Source organism: Plectrocnemia conspersa, unplaced genomic scaffold, assembly GCF_051122295.1.
Source record: "Plectrocnemia conspersa isolate PC_06_02 unplaced genomic scaffold, ASM5112229v1 ptg000014l, whole genome shotgun sequence".
NCBI classification, from domain to species: Eukaryota; Metazoa; Arthropoda; class Insecta; order Trichoptera; family Polycentropodidae; genus Plectrocnemia; species Plectrocnemia conspersa.
The window spans coordinates 15,907,884-15,933,739 of NW_028277178.1; the positions used below are offsets into that span (position 1 = coordinate 15,907,884).

At 36.5% G+C, this 25,856-nt stretch overlaps 1 protein-coding gene across 2 annotated transcripts; it reads right to left on the reverse strand.

Moving 5' to 3' along the window:
• Nucleotides 1-1,274: 1,274 nt before the first annotated feature.
• Nucleotides 1,275-24,743, reverse strand: gpp (DOT1 like histone lysine methyltransferase grappa). Of its 2 annotated transcripts, XR_015812218.1 has the most exons (12): nucleotides 24,410-24,743; nucleotides 10,535-10,575; nucleotides 10,150-10,288; nucleotides 9,578-9,718; nucleotides 9,328-9,513; nucleotides 8,824-9,252; nucleotides 8,404-8,758; nucleotides 7,886-8,334; nucleotides 7,602-7,808; nucleotides 5,458-7,519; nucleotides 3,291-3,387; nucleotides 1,275-3,026 (listed from the first exon to the last, which is right to left on the reverse strand). XR_015812218.1 is itself a non-coding variant. In XM_088203599.1 (11 exons), the coding sequence occupies exons 1-11, from the start codon at nucleotides 24,485-24,487 to the stop codon at nucleotides 2,350-2,352; spliced, it is 4,764 nt and encodes a 1,587-aa protein (XP_088059725.1). In that variant the 5' UTR covers nucleotides 24,488-24,743; the 3' UTR covers nucleotides 1,275-2,349. The 2 variants fall into 2 exon arrangements, 1 of the variants encoding a protein (XP_088059725.1); XM_088203599.1 differs by lacking the exon at nucleotides 3,291-3,387.
• Nucleotides 24,744-25,856: the final 1,113 nt, after the last annotated feature.

Consider the following 25,856-nt stretch of genomic DNA (forward strand, 5'->3'; position numbering starts at 1 on the left):
TGCAGCAGAGTTCACAACCATCGGTTTCTGAGCGTGGCGCCGATATTCGTAACAAGTACCAAATGTAGTAAATGTTCTTCGAACTGTAAATTGGAAACTAAACAAAGTCATAACAGTTTATTTTTAATAAATGTCAGCCGACTCATAAGGCCTATCCAAACAGAGAGCGAAGCGAAGGCGTGGCGAGGCGTTTTTATTTTGTAATACACCGAGTCCTTCGAGTCTCATTCATAAGATTCAATTATCAGCCTATGATACTCTCCATAGTCTTCCCGGGTTTTATTTATGTCGTGTACCCAAATTCTTTGCCCTTTTTCTTATTTTTTAATAATAAAACAGTCAGAAATAAAATATCGTCACGCCTTCGCTTCGCCGCGAAAACGACGTGAAAACGCCTCGGAACGCTTCGCGTTCGCTTTCTGTGTGACGAAACTCGAAGGACTCGATATATTACAAAATAAAAACGCCTCGGAACGCTTCGCGTTTGCTTTCTGTGTGACGAGACTCGAAGGACTCGGTGTATTACAAAATAAAAACGCCTTCGCTTCGCTCTCTGTTTGGAAAGGCCTTTTATGTAGGACCGAACATGTTTTAAGAAACTGTCAGACAACCCTGGTTATATCGGGAGACAATTTAAATGAGCAATATATAAAATAATTGTTCCATAAAACGAATTGTATGTGCATTACAGTTGGACAGATTCGGTGCAAGCGAGCATTGGTCAAAGAATGAAATTCTGCAACGAATCCTTTTCCGAAAATTTACCTTACATAAATACACAAACAATTCGTTTCATGGAACAAAGTATTTTTTTAAATGCAGACATTATCAACATTTGCCGTGCTGTTCTGATTTTCTGTAAAATTTTAATTTTATGAAAATATTATTTGTGTTACATTTTAAATGAAAAAAACAAAAATGCACTTTTTACAATAAGTAATTCTGGAAGTATTAATCCTTGATAATGAGACCTCACAGTATCAGAATGTACTACTGCTACAACCTTGATAAACCGGGACAGCAAAAAATTAACATTTCGGAAATTTTGTAAAACCGGCACATATGGCAAGCAAAGGTGGACCAGACGTTTTTTTTCGATGGCTTTAAACAAAATTTTCCTTTTTTTAGCTCTTGGCAATAATGACTTGTTTTGTCTTGAATCTTGTCTTTTGATATTTTCAAAAACTGGTCAACTTAGGTAAGCCTATTAATAAATCAATACAATTTTAACATCATAGATCTTAGCTCATCAAACCGACAAATAAAAAAAGTTCAAATATTAATACCTGTTTATTATAATTTTTTGTATAAAATAAAACTAATACACAAAATTACAGTCGAACTAAGCATACCTGAAAGTTATTTAAACAAATGTTAGTGATTCCTATCTGTCATTAAGTCTTCTCATTTGTACTATTATAGATATCATTCTTCTTTATTCACCAAACTAGTAAAAATTTACATAACAATCCAAAAAATAACAAACTTAATTTTGCTATTTAATGTTTATAAAATAATCACAGTTGTCATGTATGGATGATTCATAATTTATGCAAAATATTTACAAATGCAATATTTCAAGATGGCAGTAGTATTTAATTTCAAGTCCATTTCCTTATCTAGACGACCACAAAATTCTACATAACTTACACCTGTGTACATTACCTCGATAATCATTATCGTTAATAAATCCTATTCGATGCAAACTTACAATTACTAATGTGTTCTCTATCCACAAAGGAACAATAACAAAAAGAAAGAAACATTATATAATAATTATAATATCTAAAAGAGATGTTCACAAATATACATATGTTTACAGTTTATAAAATAAACAAATTATATAAATTAAATTCATAAGAAAAACGATATCAACAGAATTTAAAATTTTATAAGAAATACAGCGTTTCAGCGTGTACTATTACCAAACAAATAATTATTCAATTTGATGCCCGTGTGAATTCAAAATTAAAAATAAAAATCAATGTACGTAGTATACATTTATAAAAGAGAAAAACAATAAATGTACAATAACGCCTTCATTTTAGCTTTCAATGTCATTCCCATATTTTGGCATGAATGTAAAAAACATCATGTTTCATTGGTGTTGAAATATTTTAATTTTTTGAAAGAGAAATTTTCAAGCTATAAGTCTTCATGACAAAGTTCAGTCATGTAATTCAGTCAAAAGCTTAAATCTTTAACGTTTTTTTTTCATCTAATAAATACTTATATCATTGTGTGATTTACATTGTATAATCAGCCAGCTCAGTTTATATCACACACGTATGAGCATATTATTACAATTTTCTAACTCTATGACGAACGACGAGCGCAATGAGGACGACGTCATATGGGAGGACGGTGATCCCAATCCGCAGGACCCACCCACGCAGGGGGCACCTGATTATTGCCATTTATGCTCCAGTCCCACTCTTTTCCCTTTGGCCGAAATTTTTTTTGATGCCTGTGTGAACTGTCGATTTGCCACCCGCTCCACTGTTCGCGAAAAAACTTTTTTTTAAAATGATGCGTCTGTGGCGGTTTTTCTAATCGTTGATACTTCATAGGCGGTTGGTTAGCTGAAGGGGAAGTCGCCGTCGTAGAAGCGGCGCTCATCGGCGGACTGAGAGCGGGTAGGCTACAAGGGCTGGGCGTGCGCTCAGCTGCAGCCAGTTCGAGGGGCGGTTCGAGCGGAGGCTCCGAGGGGAGCTCGATCGGCGGACTTTCCAGAGTCGGCGACGTCTTGATAGTCGGAGTTTTCAGAATCCTAGTACTTTTAGACGGACTCAGACTCGTAATTGTCTCACCGTGATGCTTTTGGTTAATCATGTTGATGTTAGGCGGAGGCGGGTCCCCGTGTCCGATTCCCGAATCGGGAGAAGTGTTACAACTTGCGCCCTCCTCGGTCGATCTTCTACGTTTGTCTTCCATAGCCGTCGAAGCGAATGACACTATTTGATCAAAACGATATGCAATTCTATCTTGCCACTTACTTTCTTCTACTTCTTCGCCGACTTCCAAATCTGTCCGAACAATTAATAGAAATAAATATATTTATATAAACACGATAAAAATAATAAATTATTTTGTTTAAAAAAAGACTAATCAAAATTACCACCACCAATAAAAAAAAACTAACTAAAGTGATTTAAGAAGCAAATTAAAAATGCGTGCATTTTCACAAATATTTACTTTTATATTCAATAAATACACTTATGATGGTAAACATCATTTAAAATATATTGGTCATCTTTTTTTAATAATTTACTTTGATCCTTTAAACTTACCATCTCAAAGTGATTGTAAGATGTATGTGTAAGCCAATTATACTTGAGAAAAGACTATATCTGTGGAACTTTCAGACAGGCAAGAGTCGACAGGTCCCTAGAGACACCGAGTGTCAGATAAAATCAAAATAATTCAACCTATTAAATCACACCTGTGCTGATGTCTCGACAAACTGACTTACATTATTGTCCCCAACCACTGAGCACTTATGCAATATAATAAATACATTTGCGCATTGCAATGACTTTTTTAAAATATAAAAGTAAAAATTTGTCAAATATAAAGCGATTAATATGGCTTTTTCTACAATAGAAATAAACATGTGCTGCTAATGTAAAAAAGACAACAATGTTGCACAGTATAGTGTCAAAACACAGCGATTAATCGAATGCAACAGGCAAAATAAAATAAAAAGAAAAGAAAAGAAGATTATTATTATTAAATATATAAACACATCTGTATATTAAAGTGGTTGTTTTTACAACTGTGCAACACAATCAAACTCCAAATGCAATATAAATTGTACAAATACAAAAAGAAAAACAAACAATATTTATAAAATAAATACAAAACAATTTAACAACGAATTGTCTCTTTTTTTCTTACATTATAAATTGACTAGAATTTATGAACATATCTAGTGCAAATTTTAATTTTTAAACGTGTATAAGTAATACAGATTGTTTTTATACATGACTAGATTCCACAAAACAATATGCAGTTTAATATTTTAAGTTTCAACTTCGAATCGGAAGTAAATCAACAATAAACAAATAAAAAACTTTGTTATGCAAAATGTCAAAACATACATATGTATGTATACATACATGGGTATTTTCTACTTTTAACATAGTTTTAATTAAATCTTTGCCACAAAATATAACATAAAGTTTTGCATTTTTACATTGATACAAGTTGTAAGTAAAATTCATCAAATACTTATCTCAACATATATAATATATAACGTTTTAATGACAACATATTGCTATAATTTCAAAAATTTAAATTATAGATTTAATGAACACTATTATATAAAATAAATTTATATTATATAAAAATATATTTGAAAATGAACACAGCAAAAATGAGATAGCACCTTAAAAATCTATGTATTTTTAATAAATACATTTATGTATGCAATAAATTGAATATTGGATACATCATATGATATGTTTTATTATGCCACTTTAATTATCATTACAATTATTACACTATTTAATTTTATACATCTATAAATGTTATATGTATATACATAGTACTTTTACACATCTGTGTACGATAACTTTAATACATAAATTGCACTCTACTAATCGTTGCTGAAAAAAATATAGCTATTTTATTTATAGAATTACTTTGTTATATATAACACATAAAATTATGTAATGGAACAAAAATTACTTATAAAGTATAACGGAGTATTTGCAAGTGTTGCAATACAGATATGTTTGTTGAGTAATTAAGACAATTAACATATTTTTAAACTAACAAATAAAAAAATATAAATAATCTTGAACTAAATAAAGTATCACATCTACATGATTAACAATATTTTCTAATCTATGCAACAAAAATAAAATAACTCTCCATGCCAAATCAGCCTCTCATGCTTTCGATACATATTAAAATTTATAATCATAAACAAAGATTAACAAAATTCTTATAATAAACTTGTGCAAATTCCAACAAATCTCTCCGACTAATATGATACAAGAAATCAATTACACATAATAATTATGGAATGCAAATAAATATTACTTTCAATCGAGTTTTTAAGCAATATAAAATATGTGAAAAAAATAATAAGTAATATTAAAATGGGTACTATTTTTCTGCACTGAAAAAAAAAGAAAAAACTGTTCCACAATGTGCATATCTTTTAGCTCGTTATTAAAAATCATAAAATTAATACAACCATAACAAACATTTAAGTGCAATTAAATCAGAAAATCTACCACCATTAAATAAGACTTAAAAAAAAATAAAATAAAAATCTAGTATTTAATTTCAATACCATGCAAAACTAGAAAAAAAATGTTCTACAAGCAAAATTGAACAATTCTAACATCTCTCACATGTCATTTGAAATAAAAATTATTCAACTCGTTTGTTTAAATAAAAAGAACCAAAGACCTAAGACATATATTTAGATTATTATTTAAGATGTACCTTCATCAGGTCGCAACGATCGTTCTCTCTCAGGTATCTCGTCTACGAGCGGCGTCGACGTATTCGAATGCGGCTCCGGACTAGGCATCGATAATGGAAAAGTCTCCGATAATGGCAACTCCAAATGAGGTTTCTTTGAAGATTGGTGTGATTTTTGAATCACGGGTGACATTCTCTTTTGCCCAGAATTTTCACTGAACTGACACAAACTAGGTGATTTCTCACAAATCTCAGTTTTAATGACGGACGTAGGTTGCGATTGTACCGACTCTTCGGAGTTTGGATATTGAGAATGATCTTCTTCCTTAACTTTCCAATAATCTGATGCTAATATGCGAGCTTGCAAGCTTGCAGCTAATCCTTCCAGAGGCGCTGCCGCTGTTTCAGTAATCGTAGGTTTAGTTTCGTTAAAGTACGATCCGTGAAAGGGTTTAATTTCGGCGCGAGGTAACGGAACGTATTGCGGATTATTCTGATGTGAAGAATAATTTCCTTTCGATTGGTATAAAACTACCGTACAGGGTGCAACGTAATGTTCGGACGACGACGTCGGTCGACTGTGAGGAGACGCAGCGGAGTACGAATCCTTGGAAGAAACGTTGCTCGAAATAACAGTTTGGGGAGATTTCGACGAATGCGTATTAGATGATAACGAATCTCCACCGTCCGTACTGTTCGGCCGGGAAATCGGACTATAAACTTGCCTCAAAGATTCATGATTCGTATCAACTCTGACGTTGACCCGTTCCGGTCTGGGCGGAATATTAGAATTCATCATATTGCTAGGCGTAGTAAACTTGGAGCTCATATTAACGGCAGCGTTTATAATGCTTTGATTGGATATTTCTAGAGTTCTTTCTATTTCGCCGTTCACTAAATCTCCGATAGTACGGGTCGCGACGATCGTGCTAGGATGATGTTGGGAAAGTTTTTCTTGAGATAAATGACGACGTAACGCTAATTTGGCAGGCGAAACTTGGGTATAGTCAGGCTGTATCACAGTGCGACCGTTCGGTGACAGTTCTCTCTGATTCAAACTTTCTCCGTGGACTCTATAAAGGTCGACCAATCTGTCTCCATGTCTTATGACTTCTCCCCGGTGATCCGTCGATCTGTTTTCCATGAGTCTATTGAATGTATCGGAATTTCTGATGCTTTCCGTATATCTATCAGACATGGAATGTTTCAATTCTTGAATGACAGGTTTGACATCCGTAGGCGAATGCTGAGAACTATGATGATGGATCGAAGCATAATTGGATTGTTGTCCATAAGCTGTCGAATTGGAAATCTTCAGAGACTGTTGCTGAGCGTGAGGATTTAATGCAAAACTGTGGGTGCTCGCTTGAGCAGCTTTTCTTTGCTCCTGATCTTCGTTCAATACGGACGTTATAATACTCTTCAGTCGATCTTCAAAGTTGATAACTTTGGGAGACTCTTGAACTTTTTCTATTACGTTTAACGGTTTTTGCGTACGAATCGCAGATTGCTTGTTAACGTTCGAAGAGTGACGTATTTGAGTTCTAACTGCCGGTATCGCGCCGCTCTGTTTCGTCATTTTATAGTCGTTCGATTTATTAGGATCTTTATTATATCCGTTCAAATGCGAATGACTCTTGATGTTATTGAGCTTACCGGCTTCGATTTGCCTTCCAGTTTCTAAAATCTTTTGAGCCAATATTTCAGGATTTTGTTCTTCGATTTTGCCAACATCCGGAACATCCGGCCATTCTTGAGATCGAGAACGGTGTTCTCGTACCTTCCGTGATATTTTAGCGACAGCTTGAGGTTTAACAGTCGCGATCGGAACGGGTGGAACCGTTTTTCTTTCTTCGATGGTTTTTTCCAATTGAACGTTTTCAGTCTCGAGCTTGTTGACATGAGAATGAAGTCGCTTCTGATACGTCAAAGTAGCAGAGACCTCTTTCAGTACGTATTCGTGCGCTAGCGCCGCAGTAACCTCGGAATTGAGGGGAACTTGACCTATCTCTATATATTTGTCGGCAATCTCCTTAGTTCTCTGCTTTACTAATACGTTCTTTTCACTATCCAAATTGATGACCTGTTTGTAAAATAAATAAAATTAACGAAACTTAAATCTCAAAAAAAAATAAGGAAAAACGGATAAATGAATCAGTTATAACCTGCGCCTGCAATCTGCTAACTTGTGCTTGAAGTTCTTTGTGTCTACCGACGATCTCCTTCGCCTTGGCGAGCAAGTCCACAGTGTTAGTCGCATTGATGTCTAGTTCGCTCATTCTGGCCTTCAATAAAACGACACTGTCGTCGATTAACACTTTGACTTGCTTTTCGAGTTGAGCAGCACGAGATATGAGTCGCTTTTTATGTTCCTACAATAAAAAATATATTGAATTTCTGCTCATCTTTAGCGTATTTTTGAAATAGCAATTTTAATTATCCAACCAACCTTTTCTTTTAATATTTGTTCTTGAATTTTTTCTTTATAATCGGACCGTTTCATAATCTCGATGAATTGCAAAAATTGATCTTTATACTTATCTAAAAGTATCTGTAAGGCATACGGGGTATCTTGAGGTGCTTTAGGTATATTCAATTCGTGATGAGCGGATGACGGTTCTTCCAGCGTCAAAGATAAATCGGAAAGCTGCTGATCGACGCATCCGGGCGGAGGAGGCGAACGTTCTCTTTCGATTTTGCGAGTGCTCTCTAACGTATGACTGTGCAACAGTTCCAATCCCGATATCTTAAGAGGTCTACGAGGTTTACGCATTCGTCCTCTTTGCCTGCGATTATTTTCGTTCGCGGGCAAAGAGTGCGATGCGATATCTAAGGCACCGTTCTTTGTGGACTGCCTCAGTTTATTAGCTGCTGCTCTCTTGTTACTGCGTCCGATAACTGCAAAAACAAGAATTAAACATAAAATATACAAATATATTTTTCGAAAAGGAGGAAGAGATCTCTTACCGTTCTCGCCATTCGAAGAATTCCATGGGGCGCCCCAGCTTTGAGCAGACGTGATCAACGGTTCGTCCGTCTCGCTATCGTCCGTGCTGCTCTCCTTCAAACTCTGTCTCGGAATATGAACTTTGGGTTGCTCGTCGGAGTTAGGAGTGATCACCGTTCTCTCCCCGTCCGAACTGTTCTCGTTAGATTCCACGGGCCGTTTCACCACCCTCTTTCGCCTCTCCCTGGCGACCCTCGAGTTGGCTTTCGCGCCCGCTTTGATCTTTCCGTTTAAGGCGAGCCTCCGTGCTTTCTTTCTCACGGGGGGTGTATTTTCGGCATCTTCGCTTGCACCAGAATTACCATTGACCACCGCCTGTAAAACAATAAAATTAAATAAACATCATAGAATAAACATACGATTCGGCGCACTGGATTTACCTTTTTGCTCTCTTTAACTTTAGGATTTTTCAGTCTTTGGAAATATCTCTCTAACTTTGTACGATCTATTATGTGAAGATAATACGACACGGGTTTTCCCGTCCACGACACGGATCCTCTCAACGGAGACATCTCGCTGACGTGCATGATGGTCCCGATGTCGCTGAGATTTCTATCGGTGATCCTAAAATTTAAGGGGCAAAAGCTCTTCGAAGACACGATTTTGGCTCCGTCTTTCAAATCGGCGAATCTGTCTTTGAGCTGATGATCGACGTTGGGACCGAAGGCAAAGTTGTTCACAAATACGATAGTCGCGTTGGTGATCTTTTCCCTATGTTCATCCGTCAAAAAATCTCCCTTTATCAATTTGTATTCGCCGCATTTTTTTCCATACCACTTCATCCAAGTCCTGAACTGCATGTCCATGCTCTGTTAATGAAATGAATAAAATGAGTTTTGGTTCCAGATTCGGCGAGAAAAGAAAGGTAAGGTTGCGATTTTCACCTCTGCGTATTTACTGGGGACTTCTGCCCTCTCCACTCCGAAGCATATCCTGCAAGGAGTGGCCGCAGCCATTTGCAGCACCACTTGCCCGACGCCGGAACCGAGATCGACGAAAATATCGTCGGCTGTTATTTCTATCTGATCTATCATCTGACATATCAACTCGTACGAGGTTTCGCCGTAGACCTGGAATAGAGAGCGAAGGAGATGATATCGTTTCGTTTGACGACGAAAGCGACGATAGACGAACCTCTGGCGAAAACGGTTCGTACTGGTTCAACTTCTCCGGGTCCGATACGGCTTGATTGTAGGTCTGCTGCAGAACGTGCCTCAGCAGACCCCTGGATGGATATTTGTTTTGCCGCTGAACGGGCAAGGAGGTTCCCTTTTCCTGTAAAATCGTAAAAGTCGGTAAACATCGGGGAACGGGAAGGGGAATCGATCGCGTCGGCGGCCGCTCCCCTCTCCCGACGGCGCTCGGCGCGTGCGGCGATCGATACGCGCGGCCATCGCGGCCTCTCGAGGGCGACGACCTCCGCGAGAGGAGTGACCTTCCTCCGGCGAAGACACCTGACGACGGACCGACGTCCGCGTTATATAACGCGAGCTAACGGGGAAAGTGAACGCGCATCTTCAGGGGGAGGGAGCGGGAGAAGGGGAGGGCGAATGTGGGTTAGCACGAGGGCGAGCGCAAAATCAATAGCGACGGCGCTTTCCCCGTTCGAAGTCGGAGGAGGAGAAAAATCGGCGCCGTTTATTTTTAGCGGGAGTTGGCGCAGCCGTGACACAGTTTCGCGTTCACAACAAACAATCGCGACTCACCAGCGCCACCACGCTGTCGATGGCTCTGTTGAAGCGATCGCACAGCGCCTTCATGCTCTCGTAGGAGCGCGTGTCGTAGTCGCTCAGTATGTTGTGTTCCATGGCGGCCTTCATCTCGGGCAAGTCCTCGCACACCCATCTGCGAACAAACGGAAAAGGTCGCGTTTAGCATATCGGTCGGCGACACAGTGAGCTATTTTTACGGCCAGCTGTTGCGCCCGAGAGGAGAACGCGGTCCGAACCGGTTTTCGGCGCCGCGACCCTCCGACGCGCGATGACTCAGTCGAGGCTAACGAACCGCTGACCTCGGCGACAAAGCGTCCCGAAACGACGCCGAGGCGAAGGCGTCGAAGAAGAGACGCGGTAAAAATTATTTTTCACTCACCTTATCGTTTCGACGATTTCCAACGCTCCGTCGTGCTTATCCTGCGAACGAAAAAAAATAAGATTAAAATCACGCGAGAAATATATGTACGAGATCGCTTAGTCTATGCGCTAAACAAGCGCTAATTATCGATAGCGGAACTTGCGACCGAGGAAAATTATTGCCGCGTCGACAGATAAAAAGCGCACACGCAGCGAGCGAAATAATCCCGCGTATGTAAAACGAGGACGCGAAGCGTAAACAACCTTCGATTCGGTAGGTTCAAATATTTACAGTGCATCGAAAAAGTATGTAGTAAAATAAACAAAACGTAGTTACGAGATGACGCAACCGCACGTACACACATGCACACACATACAAATGTGCGCGTACTGTATCAACAAACGCAATAAACGGAAAAGTGGAGCACGGAACAGCTGATTTGTACGTTCGCTGAAAGAATTCGTAAAATACGCTATTAAAAATAAACGTTGGAAACGCACACTAGCACCGTACACATTGAAAAGTTCTAAATAAACGACTAGCTTATATAATAAGAAACCTAATCATGACAGGTTTCACAAATAAATGGGTACATACTTTCCTGTTATCGGAGGTCAAATTTATTTAAAAAAATATTTATTTATATTTAATTATTAATTATTTATTAATATACAATTTATAAGCAAATTCGTTGCGGCGTCAGAAGATTCCCCAATTAAGCTCGACGACATACCGTTACATTCTAACTAGAATCCACTACTATTTGCCATACACCGTGGGGGGTGTTTACCCAGCGCTTAAGAAATATTTACCATTTCATTTTTATTATATAATAATTCTCTTTTCTTATAATAAATACAAATATGTTATTGCTTTTTTAAATAACAATTAGTATGAGCACATTAAATAATGACTATAATAATTATATTTATTTAAAAGATCGTTGAAAATCTACGCAAAATACAAAAAATCAGATACATAGATAGCAAAATTATGGAATGAAGTAACGGTATTGTAGGTTAATACAATTTATTCATTCAGGAGTGACGCCGATCCGGATGCATCATAAGTTTACTGTTACATTCTTATTAGAATCCGCTACTATTTGCCTCTCAGCCATACACCGTGGGGGTGTTACCCTGCGCTTCTAAAGATATATTTACCATTTTATTTGTATTATATAATAATGCTCTTTTCTTATAATAAATACAAATATTTTATTTCTTTTGTAAACAACAATAGTAGAAACACAGTTAATAATGACTAATAATTATATTTATTTAAAAGATCTTTGAAATTCTGCGCAAAATTAAAAAAAATCAGATACGTAAGTAGCAAAATTATAGAATGAAGTTAGTGCTATTGTAGGTTAATCAAATTTATTCATTAATCAATCCAGGACTGACGCCGATCCTCTATAAATAAAAGTGGAGGGGTGTCCGCATGCAACGAAGAAAGAGATAAAGCATGCTAGTTCGTGTAACGGTACTTCATCCAGACGACATGGGAATCTTATGAAGCTTACTTGCTGCCGTTCGTTTGCACCTAACCTATTTGATTTTTAAACCGTAATTATGTACCAAAAACAACGTAATATAAAACTACGTAATATTTACCCATTAATACACCACTTATCAATACAAATTCAAATGTTATTTAAAATATAATTTCAAAAATATAGCGGCGCATACCTCAAAGAATGGTGCATAATTGCACGCTGTAACAGCTATTGCTGAAAATATTATCGACTAGAGCAAACTATAAATGATCGTTTTGTGTAGTGCGCACAAAAAAGGCACATGGGAATTTAAATTGTTGACCATTCCTGGATTAGAGCATTGGTCACAAAGCAACTTGCTCACACGAAAATTGGTCACAAAACGATCGTTCACACGAAACATCACTCACACGGTCTAAGGAAAGTTATTTAAATTCAATACACGTTCATTGCGTACAAATTATTGAGACATTTATTAGGGGTTTACAAATTTTGTAAAAAAAATACATAATAATTTATTTATTTTTAATAAGCAACGAAATAATCGATTAAATTGATTTATACTTTGTTTTATATAACACAACAATGAAATAACAACAGTCCATTTATATTTAGGATTAGTTTTATGTAAACTCGATATTTTAACGGGTACGAAACTATTATTATCATAGTGTACACATATTTTCTAATGAGACCAGTGATCCATAATTTACTCTAAAAAAAATAAAAGTAAAGTAAATTCGTTCCACTGATCACATCAATGAAATAAGCATTGAAAATTATGCATGTGGAAATATGTATATCTCGAAGCATTACTATTTATTTACATTTTTTTTAATTAGGAAAAATTTTGAGTTTTATCAATAATCTTGACGATAAAATAAATGAATAAGCGTGAGTCAATAAGATTAAATATATTATTTATTTATTGATGAAATATGTTAACTAAACACGTATCTATGCATGAAGATAGTTCGTTATCGAAGTAAGAAAGAATCGTCCAAACATTATAACGTACAATAGATAAGACATGTGAAATCGATCTAATGATAAACGCCGACAACTTATTATTGCGAGAACATGCTTCTACCTTGTCTATTATATCGCAATACTCAACATTTATCGTATTTTAATTGATTTTAGTTAAATTACTAACAGTGAATGTCACAACAGTGTACGTACTTATATAACGTAGCCTTGTCTAAAATTACTAACTCGACCTTAGATGAGATGCAATAATACGTGTATGCAATACTCAACTTATCGTTTATACCGTTTTTGAAACAGTGGCTGCGGTATATTCTTATTTATATGCATATATCTTATAAACGTAATTTTCCTAGCATAAAATATATCTTGCTAACGAGTCAATCGCAACGTAAACATGAATCGAAGCTCACAAGGACACGCAGCGCTTCTCCGAGAATTGCATCAATAGCATTGTACCTGCGAGTTACGTGCCTGTTTCTGCCATAAAAGTAACGGTATTTAAAGCGTTCATCGGCACGTTTTCGTCAGACATCGTCAGCGACGCTGCGAATGTAATATTATATATGTAATATATATGTTCTGAATCTTTTGTCTACTGTTATTTCGTTAAGTAGAATCAACGTCAACATTTATGTGACTCATCGCAACCGTATTTTCGTGGTTATCGGTAGTGTTCTTTTTAAAAACAAACAATCAAATCTATGAATTGTTGTATATAACAATATCTTATCGTAACTAAATACGAGTATCGATTAAAAATATAATTTTCATTCAATCGTTTTACTGAGAAACATATCGCTAGTCATTATTCTTACATTTTCACTGTACGTTTCGCCATATTTTGGCGTTTCTGAGTTTCTCTTTCTTTGTCTTCCCTTGAATGTACCACTACAAAAACAACTTTACATAAATATCCGATTGCAAAGAAAAAAGACAACGGAAAAAAGAGTCGAAGAGCGCGTACCAAATTTAGAAAGTTAAATAAATAAACATGCGACTACTAATATTTGGGACCTATATATACTATTTACATTTCGACTGAATTTGAATTGGCTCGCTGCAAATCGAAACAACAATATTTTCATTGAATACCTTTTCGACGTATTTCAAAAAGAACAAAAATAGAAAACTCATAGTAATGGCCTCGACAATGAATGAAAATATATAAAACTTTCGTCACGTACAGAATGAATGTAATTATATAGTTTGAGCGAAGTGCACGTATACGCGACCATTGATTAACGCTTGGTCATATATGTGTATGATAATATATTGTGGCGTTATGTATAACAATTTACTCATTTAATTTTTACGGGGAAAACATAAGGTGTTTGCAACATTAGAACATCAAGACTGCGTTAGGAAGATATGGTTTCATAATCGCAATAATTATGAGAAATTGGAAAAAATATGTATGTGGGATGGTGCTCATGCATTTTAGGTGTGCATCATAATGTTTTTTTAAATCCACAATTAGTTCTCGTTTTTTAGGATTACAATGTCCCCATAATAAATTTGTTATTTAATTAAAATAATATTCTAGGTAAATACACTATTTATAATTAATTTAAATTAATCCTTATAATGAAAGAAATCGATATCACGGAGTTCGAAATGAAAATAAAAGCAAAAATTATCCATTACACAATGATTCCCTTTAAATAGTGACCATGTGAACAATACGCCGTTTTGGACTTCTCATAAAGTCAAGGGTACTAAATCTCGGGTTTAAGGGGTGCATCAGTATAGCGCGTCAAACTATTCATTGATAGTGTCGCTTTAAGCTTCAAACATTTTTTCCAATCCCATATTTTGTTACGCAGTAATTAAACATTAACGAGCCAGAAAATGATTTTGTAAAGTGTCTTATGCTAGGTGGCCGCCACTGTATGTATAAATTGTTGATTGATGTATTACAATGAATTTATTATTGATATGTGTTGACTCAGACTAAATCAAGTATGGATATATGATATTTTTTTTATATTATTATAAATTTTATACATCTGGTTCAATCAGTGATGTCTCAGACAACATATACCATTAAAACCAATTTATTTTGAATGAATTACGATAATTATGAAAAAACATTGTAATGTGATTGATATAATTAATAAACATGAGACTTTGATTGATATAATAAAATACTGGGGTATCTAAATGACCCCCACCGGCACGGTATGGTTAATAGTGATATTTTAATAAGAAATTTCGTGGATTTGAGCTAAGTTCTGATTGAACGTATCGCACAGAAAACTGCACGCTCACTCGACAAACGCTGAGAATGGAACGAAACGAAATGTGTACGAAAGTAGAGCTGCGTATGCAGCCGTGTTCGTATGACACATGAACGGCGCACGAGAATCGCTTTATAAATATCTCGGTTCTCTTCATTCATTAGTCAACGTTGTACGATAATAATTTTATTTTGTAGATCAAAACAAAAGAAAACACGTTTCGAAACGGAGCGGGCGAGTGAAAATTTATGGCCGTTGCGACAGAACGGCGCGCGGTGCATAAGATTAAAAATCAAAACAAACGCGCGTCGCTTCCGAGGTCACGTTATAAATAGCGGAGCGAGCGCGGATCGATCTGTGCGCGTTGCGCAACGAGGCGGCTTTCGCTCGGACGGCGCGCACACCGTACGAACCGCTATTCTACCTAGAGAACGACTAGCGAGGAAAAGAGAGAAAAATTATCGAAAACAAAAACAAAAACAACGCAGCGAAAGGCCAGACCGCGATCGAAGCCGGAGCGAATTTCACGTCATAAATATCAAGCTCATAGATAACAACCGTATCAAACATTTGCTATTATTTATTTGACATATATTATACATCGAACGTTGACACTATCGACTTTTGAACATCTCATTCAGAAAACTCAATTTGCATCGTATTAATGGCCATGGAAATGGCACACAAATCGATGCTCGCATAGACATAATACAGAAGAAGCGTGATGTTTATGCAGTATGTTGATGTTGTTTAGCCTTCAGAATGACACTAATAGAGAATATAATATAAATCGTGCATTATAAATAAAATAAGGGATTACCATAATTTCAATATAAATATTAATCTTGTAGCTCGGAGGTGAGGGTTAACAAAAACAATTCATTTAAAATTGATTTTTTATTTAAAAATCAATAAGTGTATCTAGCGGTGCATTGCGAAAAAAATGAACACACTCGGTTCTCTTTTTATGCGGTTTATATCTCAAGAAGCATTTTTTTAAATAACTATTTTAGACCATTTTGACATGTTAAAAGGGTAAGAAATGAAACCAACCAAACGTCTACAGTTTTAGCTGAAATAATTTCTTTAGCACATGATATTGGTGCGGAAGGTCTTGAAACATATACCGAAAACGATATAGACGAATTAGTACTTGAGGGTAATGTCATGAATGACAATGATATCATTGGTATCACTCTTGATACCGTTGAAGAACAAGAAAACGAAAATGAATCGGAAGAAAATGAAACACTCACTGCAAGTGTAATTCGAGAAGGTCTTCAACTTTCGAGTAAATTGGCAAACAATTTCATTGAGAAAGATGATAATTCTGAACGAGCATTCAAGTTTGACAAAAGAATTGTACAAAAAATTAGCAAAGCCATCGCAAAGTTTAATCACTGATTATATTGTCAAATGGAAAAATCAACATGCGTAGTTGAGGCTAATTTTACTTGTGAAGAATCATTATCTTCAGGACATAGAACTGATACGCTGACTATCTCTTCTACTGATGAAAGTGATTTCGAACCAGTTCGCAAATTACGCCGAACACTCATATAGCGATGATAGTTCTAAAGAAAAAAATGTGAAAAAATATTAACTTTTTGGTAAAATTTTTATATATAAATTTAGAAGAAATATGTTAAGATTATATTTTTCTGAAATTTAATAAAGGGTAATTTTAACTCGTTGGTTTAGTTTTATGCGATTTTAGAAAATTACTGTTGTATAACGATGCTAATTCTAAGAAAAAAAAATGTGAAAAAATTATTGTTAGCATCTTTATAAAAATATAAATAAATATTTTAGAAGGAATATGGTAAGACTAATTATTTTTCTGAAATTTAATGAACTTTTTTATGCGATTTTCGGTATATTGTAACTCATTGATTTAGTTATGTGGTTTTAAAACCTATGGAACGTATCCTTTATTTTTATACGTGTGTCGTCTTTTTGTGCGATTTTTTATGCGTTTTCCTGTGGAACGTATCTACCGCATAAAAAAAGAACCGAATGTATTTCACTCTCGACCATGTGCGTTTATTTGCACTGAAATTATCGCGCAGCGATAATTTCAGTGCAAAAAAAATAAGTAAAATATTATTCAATTTCTATGAAGTACTACAGGTAGACTTCTAAATTACATATGGTAAGACATATAATGTGAAAATAGCGTATGAGATAAGTGCTGAATATAATATAAACAATTTAATCGAGCTTACACAGAAACTTGCTATTTTTTTGCGCATAGTATATAGTTACATATTAACCCTCTTAGTGACATGGGGTCTATTGATAGACTCTCCATGGGCTTGCAAAAAAATGCCACGGGCGAATTTAATGGTCCTACCTTTCTTAAAAACTTTGCCCGTAGAAGAAGAAAATTACTAGTATGTACAGAAAAATAAGTAAAGGTGATCACGAACAATTTGTGCAAAATGCAATACATTGTCATTTAAAACACATATAAGTTATAATATACGTTAGTGCGGCGTTAGAAAAATGATTAAGTATGTATATTGTATACCAACTAAAACGTATTACCTAGAATATAATTTTTGTGTTTATTTTAGACTTTTTGTGTACTCATTTGTATAAACTGAATTTTACTTTGTTCCTATAATGCATAGTAGTTCACATAAAAATTGGAAAATCTTCAAATATTTTTTTTAAAACATAATTATAAAACCATATAGATATGCAAAAAAAAATGCCTGGCATTTTTAGCATACACCGCCTAATTTCGCTTGGCACCAAAAGGGTTAAAAACGGCACACCTAAACATAAAAGTATACGTAACTTTTAACTCGAAAGAATCCAAAAATCACGAAAAAGCGTTTTGATAATTAAGTCAGATCCCAGTTATATACCATTCAGTACTGATAATACAACTGAAAAAGTTAAATATTTGCACGCTGCGCGACATTGGAAAGTGATTTTTTTACAATATCAATTGGTTTTTATTTGTTTTTACTCTCCCATATACATATATGATGCGCGTTAGAATCGTAAAAATATTGACACTATTAGATTTCTATTTCATTTAGATTCCCGAAAAACTTGTCATTGAATAAAAAAAAACATTAAAAGTTTAATACGATAAATTGCATTATATATTTTTTAAATGTATACGCATGCATGTGTGCGCCCCTTCGGTAGACAAGTCCCTCGACACAATATCGATCCCTCCGTTTTCAAGTCGAACACTCGCATGGCCCACCAGCACATATTTACTGCGACATTTACGTGGTTGAAAATTAATATAAATATCGTGTTATGAAGGGTCAAAAATGATCACATATGATGTAAAAACTAGTGTCAGAGGTCGACGTCAACACAAAGTCGAAGCGGTAGGAATTAAAAATCGCAATATCGCTTTTCTATCAAACAAGTTGAAAAGAATTCAAAAGTCCTTCGATAAAAATCGATAACAGTCTCGATCGTCGAATTGCTAATCTACCTTCGCAAACAACACTATCGTTGAGTATTCATCCGCGAGATAAAGCGGTTAGCTTTATAAAACGTATCTCTTGCATGCTAATTTTCGAAACCAGAATTATTAAGATTAAAAGACTACAAACTCGCATAAAAGATTTAACTATATAAACATATTGTTAACAATTATTTGTCGGGAGCGTTGATGGATAGGTTTTGCTGTTTGAAAAGCAAACATGTTAATCCGAATCGAATAGTCGAGTTGGTATTTTGTAGTCACTGCCATTGTCAATGTCAATCTTGCATTTCATGCCAAAGTCACGACAGTTACTATCGACTCTTCTACTAACGCAACCGCGAGTTTACTTTAACCCATTCCTTCTGATGTATCTACTAAAGTTTTATGGCAATAGTTTAAAGCCTCGCGTCAAGTGTAATGCATAAACAAAACTATAATAAAAAGTTGTGCTCTGAAATTTGTCGGTGAGTGAATACAAACAAACACAACCAAAACAGTGGTTCATTGCTCTTTTTCAATGATGTCATCAGAAAGGTATAAAAATATTTGTTTCGTAATTATCTATTATATTTTGGAATTAACTTATAAATAATACTTCTGGTCATGATGCTAATTCAATATTACAATGTATTTTTAAATATTTGTGTATATATACAATACAAAATTCATGGAACTCACTGGATTCTAGAAATAATTTGATCGCTAGATTATTAACGATATTTTCAAGTCTGCATTTAGCTGATAATTTACATTTAGATAAAACCGACAAATTTTCAACTTTCATAGTTCGCCAACTTACAAACATTATATCGACCAAAGTTTTTAAGTATAGTCCGCATAGAAAAAAACAGTTTCGATGTAGCCATGGTGCCTTATTATGGAAGACATGGTTGAAAACAATTTATTCGTGGCAAACTAATTCGTTATGGATACAAACTATAAGCCGAAATAACTTCAGGTGGATATATTTGGCTTGAACCATACCAGGGTATAAGTACAAGCATGAATGTAAGATACTCAGAATTATGTATTGATGCCAATGCTGTTCCAACATATACTGACAAACTTTTTGAACTTGGAATGGGAGAAAATTACCACTTTTCCATAGACTATTTTTTTCATGGTAAATGAACTAAGTAACATAAGTATACGAGTCACTGGAACTATTAGAGAAAATAAATCTGGGAAATGTATTGACAATAAAATGACAAAAAGAAAGAGAGAGGGTTTTATCGACTACCGTGTCAGTGATAACATAATAAAATGTAAGTGGCATGATAACAGTAATGTATCAGTTTGCTCGAATGCCATTGGAGTAAAAGCTCGGTCCATAAAACTCAACGGTACTCGCAACAACTGAATAAAAATCACTGTTTCACAACCTCAACTGATTTATCAATATAATCAAAATATATCGGGAGTAGATCAATCAGAACAGAATATATTTTCGTATATAAGTGGTGCACGCCTCTCATTTTACACTGCATTGATATGACAGTGCAAAATTATAAGTGTAGGATGTTATTGTATTGTAATATTTAAAATAAAAAGTAAATGTTACTTTGCCTTTTGATTGTGCATGAGCCTACTGTGCCATATGTGGTACGGCTGATTCCCAACAACCCTCAGATAATGTATTTTAAAAATATACCTAACTTTAATTTAAATTTTATAATTAAATTAATAAAAATATAATTATTTTTTTAATAAGAATTTAACATTTTGAATTTTTCCCGGGTTGGCTACATATCTAGCACAAAAACGATTACGAGTGCAAAGGGTTAACGAGCATCGTTTGAAAAATTATATTTTGACAAAACACGGACTAAAGTCCACGACCACCATCGAGTCGTTTTGCTATCGCGGTGACTTCGCCGCAATAGGATCGACTGCGATCGAAGAGAAGGGCCGCTTTGCTGTTGGAGTAGGTCGCGATGTAGCGCACACAAACAAACGGCGACGGACGAAAGAGGGCCGTCAGGCGCGTGACCGGCGACACGCAACGCCCTTTGCGCATTCGCCGCCGCGTACTACGCGCGTCGCCTCCCCCGCGATGCAGCGCCCGACGCCGCGCCGGTATCGATCCGCGAGCCCTTTTCTCTATGGGTCAAAACGGACGGAGACAACGCCTACCTACACTTTCCCTCCGCACGCACGCGACCCGCGCAGAGTCGCTAAACTTTGATCGTTCGCGATCGATTCGACAGTCTCGACGTAGCGCGGTCTTCGACGAACGCGCAAAGATGAACGACCGTTTAATCGATATCGCCGAGAAAAAATCAAGGTCGGATCTTGAACCTGGACCCGACGGACGCCGAGCCGCGACCGCGGCGTGAATCTGTCGTTTTTTAAGCTATATAATACCGCGTCCGAGCGGTCGAGATTATCTCCGTCCGATTGGACGGTTCGAATCGCCCACGTGGCGTCTTTTCCTACATCGAGTCGTCGAGTTTCAAAACCAGCTATACCAACATATATACATTTGAGCAAAGCTACGTCTATTTATACAGAAAATCTATTATATCTTATAAGTATATCGAGAAGATCAGAGAATATCGAAAATAAAAAGCTAAATGGCGCGAAACATACAATAGCAGATTCATTCAAAACTGCAATCGTGGAACAGATATACGAAAAACACTGGTGTTTTAATTGGAATGGCTACCGCTCGAGATAACGAAGTAAAACAATAATTGAGTTACAAAAGAATCAGTGGTACTTTCCTGTTATACAGAAACATTTACGATTTGACCAACGCTCACTCGCGGCCGCATTAGTACGTTTTAACAGGTAGGGAGTGAGCGCGTTGGTCAGAACAGTGGACACAATGACTCCGGATAACAGGAAAATACCGAAATGGTCACTTTACCCGATGTCTAGGGGTTATTTAAAAGCTACATAAGCTGCGTATCGACAATACCGCTCTACTATTCAGGCGCTTAAGGTGACGAAAAGGGTGCGATTTAACAGGAAATTATGAGATATGTGCATTTCAATCAATACTTTGTTATATAAAACGAATTGTTTGTGCATTTATGTAAGGTAAATTTTCAATTTTTTCTTCGGAAAAGGATTCGTTGCAGAGTTATTTATAAGGTGTTATTTGTTCTGACCAATGCTAATCTGTCCAACAGTTAATGCACAAACAATCCGTTTTATATATAGCTCATTTAAATTTTTCTGGGGAAAACGAGCTAAACGCGATCGGCAGAAGCACCCCCTTCCTGCGAATTTTTACACGTAGCCTCAATACGTTAATTTGGACTTTGCTATCTACAGATCTAACTCAGATATTCACTCAACCTCACTCCACTCTCAGATCCATAATTTGCAAGCAATCAAATAAAACGAATAATTAAATATCCGCGTAGTTTGTCTGGCAAATTAAATCAAATGAAGCAATCCGCACGGAGAACGAAAGAAATAAAAAAAAATGAGAAAAAACAGCACTTTCACTTTTAAATTGCTCAACATATCGGTACCCAAACCCAATAAAAACTCCATTTCGAGCGATTTAAGTTCGACAGGCCTGCTCTCCTGCAATAAGATATGTTTATTTGTCGTAATTTACAAACATTTTCCATCCAGTGAATATTATTTAAATATTGTGGACGAACAAAAATATATATTATTAAATTGTAATGGAGTGCATTCTTGTTATATTTTTTACATTATATAAATCTACACAAATCAATTCGGTTCACATGATCAACTTGAATTTAACACTATATGGTATTACATACGCACAAATCAGGACGAGAAAAAATGTTTAAAAGAAAAAAGAATCAGGTGGGACATGAATTTATCGATAAGAACATTACCACCTGCAATATTGAATATGTCATGTACAGTATAAACATACATGAAATATGGTATTTTTAATTTTAAAAAATGTTCAAAAGCTTTTACCAAGATCGAATAAGACATTTGATTTAAATAAAGTATATTTTGCATATTCACCAGTTAAACGCGTAAATTTGTCTTTATACAGTATTTTGGGTCGAGGTCGCGTTAACTGATAACGGCAAAAAAATATTAGATTTCCGTTGCCACTCACGCGTTAGGGAACATCGAATGATGTATAAGAAAAAATGTATGAATACAATCTCTTACAATCTTACAACTGCAGAATAAAATCTGTCATATATGTTTTTAAACATTTTTGTTATAAATTATAAAAATTCAGGACAGTTTATTCGCAATGTGTTAATTGCTCTCAAAAATCTTAATTTTTTAGAATATTACGCACGAGCAACAATAAAAAAAATTGACCAAATAAATTTTTAAAGGCTGGTATTTTTGAGTCAGAATATAAGCGGAAATTATATTAAATGGTTAGAATTTATGTAAAGGAATAATTTGACAAATGGTCAGAATCTATTTTTTCAGTTGGCATTAGTGTTTTCGTCTAGTGTGAAGATCGGTTCAATTGGTCAATCTGTCATTCGCATATCGGCAGTTCATTATCATTAGCAATGTGTTTTAGGACCAACTTATTTGGTTGGGTTCGCAACATTGTCAAATGTCAACACAGCAAGCCAAGCGTGGTCTCAACCGCCACTCTGCCCTACATACAATTAAATAGATTCCTTGATTTATTCATTGGGTGTTCACTGTTTTGATATTTTATAAGATATTTTTAAATAAATAATTTATTACCAGTTTATTTTATTTTTTAATTCACATGATCGTCCTATATTTTTATTCTAACTATTTGATATTTACGAATAATATGACTATGACCAATCTGTTAATAAAATTCTGACCGAGATTTAATTTGTTGCGATTTTAAAAGAAATAGTAAGAGTGAGCTCTTTTTTCCCAGGAATATTTTAATGAAGTCAAGTATATTATACATATATCATTTTTGCACTAATTATTTGATCAACATACAATCGACACTGACTCATTTTAAGTCAAAGATCGATGAGCTCCTTTCAGATGCAAATAATATGCAATTTTAGAAAATTGTCTGTATCAATGGAATGTCTCTTTTCGTAGTATTTTCACACAAGTCAGACAGCACATTAAACACTACACTTATTATTTGACCCGTTCGACTTCGATCGAGCGGTCGCGTTACGTTCTTATCGAAAAGTAAGTCGAAGTACACTCATCACAAGTTGACACACGTTAAGTTAAAATGTACTATTATCACAATATAAACACACACGCATGGAGCTCGCACGAGAAGCGTATAAACAAACAAGTTTGAAATTTCTAATTTCACTATTCCGATTGCATAAGCGAAAGGTTGAGAAGCGTCGTCGGATTCGGATTCGGTCTCGGCACGTGCGTAATGAACAAAATGGCGTCGTCGCGCGAGACAAATGAATGTGTTTGTTTTTAATTCGGAAGTCGGTCCGGTCGAAGCAGACGCACCTGCTTCGATCGGTGAAGAGCTTCGGCGGAAACGCGGTCGCAGAGATCGAGAGGCGGGAGAGGAGGGTGTGGGTGAGAGGGGCGAGGGAAGGCGGGGATCGTGTCGATGACCGCGTTTCGCCGCGGGACGATAAGCAGGCGTCCCGGGACGAGGAGCGAGGAGCGACAAACGACAAGCGACGAGCGAAGATAGGAGCGAGGAAGGGAACAAAGAAAGGCGCGGCCGCTTTCTCGCGTGCGCGACGTTGCCGCGTCCGATCCGAAAAGGTCACGGTCGGGCCCCCGCGGAGGCCTAAAAATAGGGGCGTTACGTAAAGACGGGCGCTAACCGATCCGCGTCCCTCGGTGAGTGGCCAGCGATAGGTCTGCGCCTCGGCGCCCGCGGGAGAGTGCAGCTGCAGCTCCATGCCGGCGCTCTCGGTCGGGCCGGCGATGGCGATGGGGCGCAGCGCGCGGCGGGCGAGCGGGGCGCGGCCCTGCGCCTCCGCCCGCCCCTCTGCGCCGCTCGCCGCCACCGTCGCCGTCGCCGCGGCCCGAGGCCCTTTCAGGCCTCAGAGGCGAGCCTTCGCGCCTCCGACGCCTTCTCCCGACATGGCCGCCGTCCCCGACGCGCGCGCCCGACTGCACACACGCGAACGCGCGCGCACGCACACGCACACGCGCGCCGATCGCCGACCCGAGCGTTCGACCGCGCCGGCCCGCGACCGCCGACGCTGGAACCTTTCCGCCGATCGACGTTCGCAAACACATCTTCTCTTTTAAAAAATATAATTATAAACATATACAAACACAAACAATAGATTAAATACGGCAAATATCAATTATATATTTTTTATTATTTATTCGTGGCTTCTAAACGTCGCTCGGCTTATATGAGAACCAATGCTTAAACGTTGATTCTAATTACCCACTAGCCGTAACAAAAATCACTTCATACGCCTTTTAGTCCATATCTGTCCTGACGTGAACCCAAATATAAACTTAGTACTTATAGTAACAATATTTTAAAAAAATTTAAAATGTAAAGATAAGGAATTAAGCAAGTGCACCGCTACTTTAACTGACAGCGTTGAAGCCATAACAGCCAAAAATATTAAGCTTACAGGACTGTTACAAAACGAAGGAATAGATTGTCGAATGTTGGACTATATTGTACATCAGGAGGTATTGTGTGGTATTTCGGTTTCCAAAATTACAAATTAAATTTGTAGTTAAAATCATTCTTTTAATACAAAAAAATTAAATACTTTCTTGGACGAATTGGAAGCTGGTTTTGTATAGCTATCAAAGCCGGCCCGAAAGTGTACAGCGCCCCGGGTTCTAAAAAAACAAAAGGCCTTTTGAGATATTTTTCCTGAGAGAGCTTTGGCGACGGGAGGTGACGTGTGGCTATTAGACACAAATTGAGCTGCTGCAGTAGTATTTTTATTGCTAAAAAGTAAAAGTTTACATAGTATTTACATGTAAACGAAGTACGGGCACACCAGAGTTGCCACCAGAAGAGTGTCCGTCACACCAGTGTTACGAGAGTGCCGCCTGTTTTGGCCATAATAAACCTAAATAAATATATGTATATATAAAAAGACCCCTACAGAGCTAAAAAAATGTTTAAAAACCATCTCAATGTTTTTGTTTCAGAAAAATAAATTGCTGCAGGAGCTAAAAAATAAAAAGATCACTTAGAAAATTTTGATCAAATAGCATTTCTAAAAAACAATTCTGGAATCGAGGAGATATCGACATTGTGTTAATTAGAAGCAAATAGTGCCTTTATTC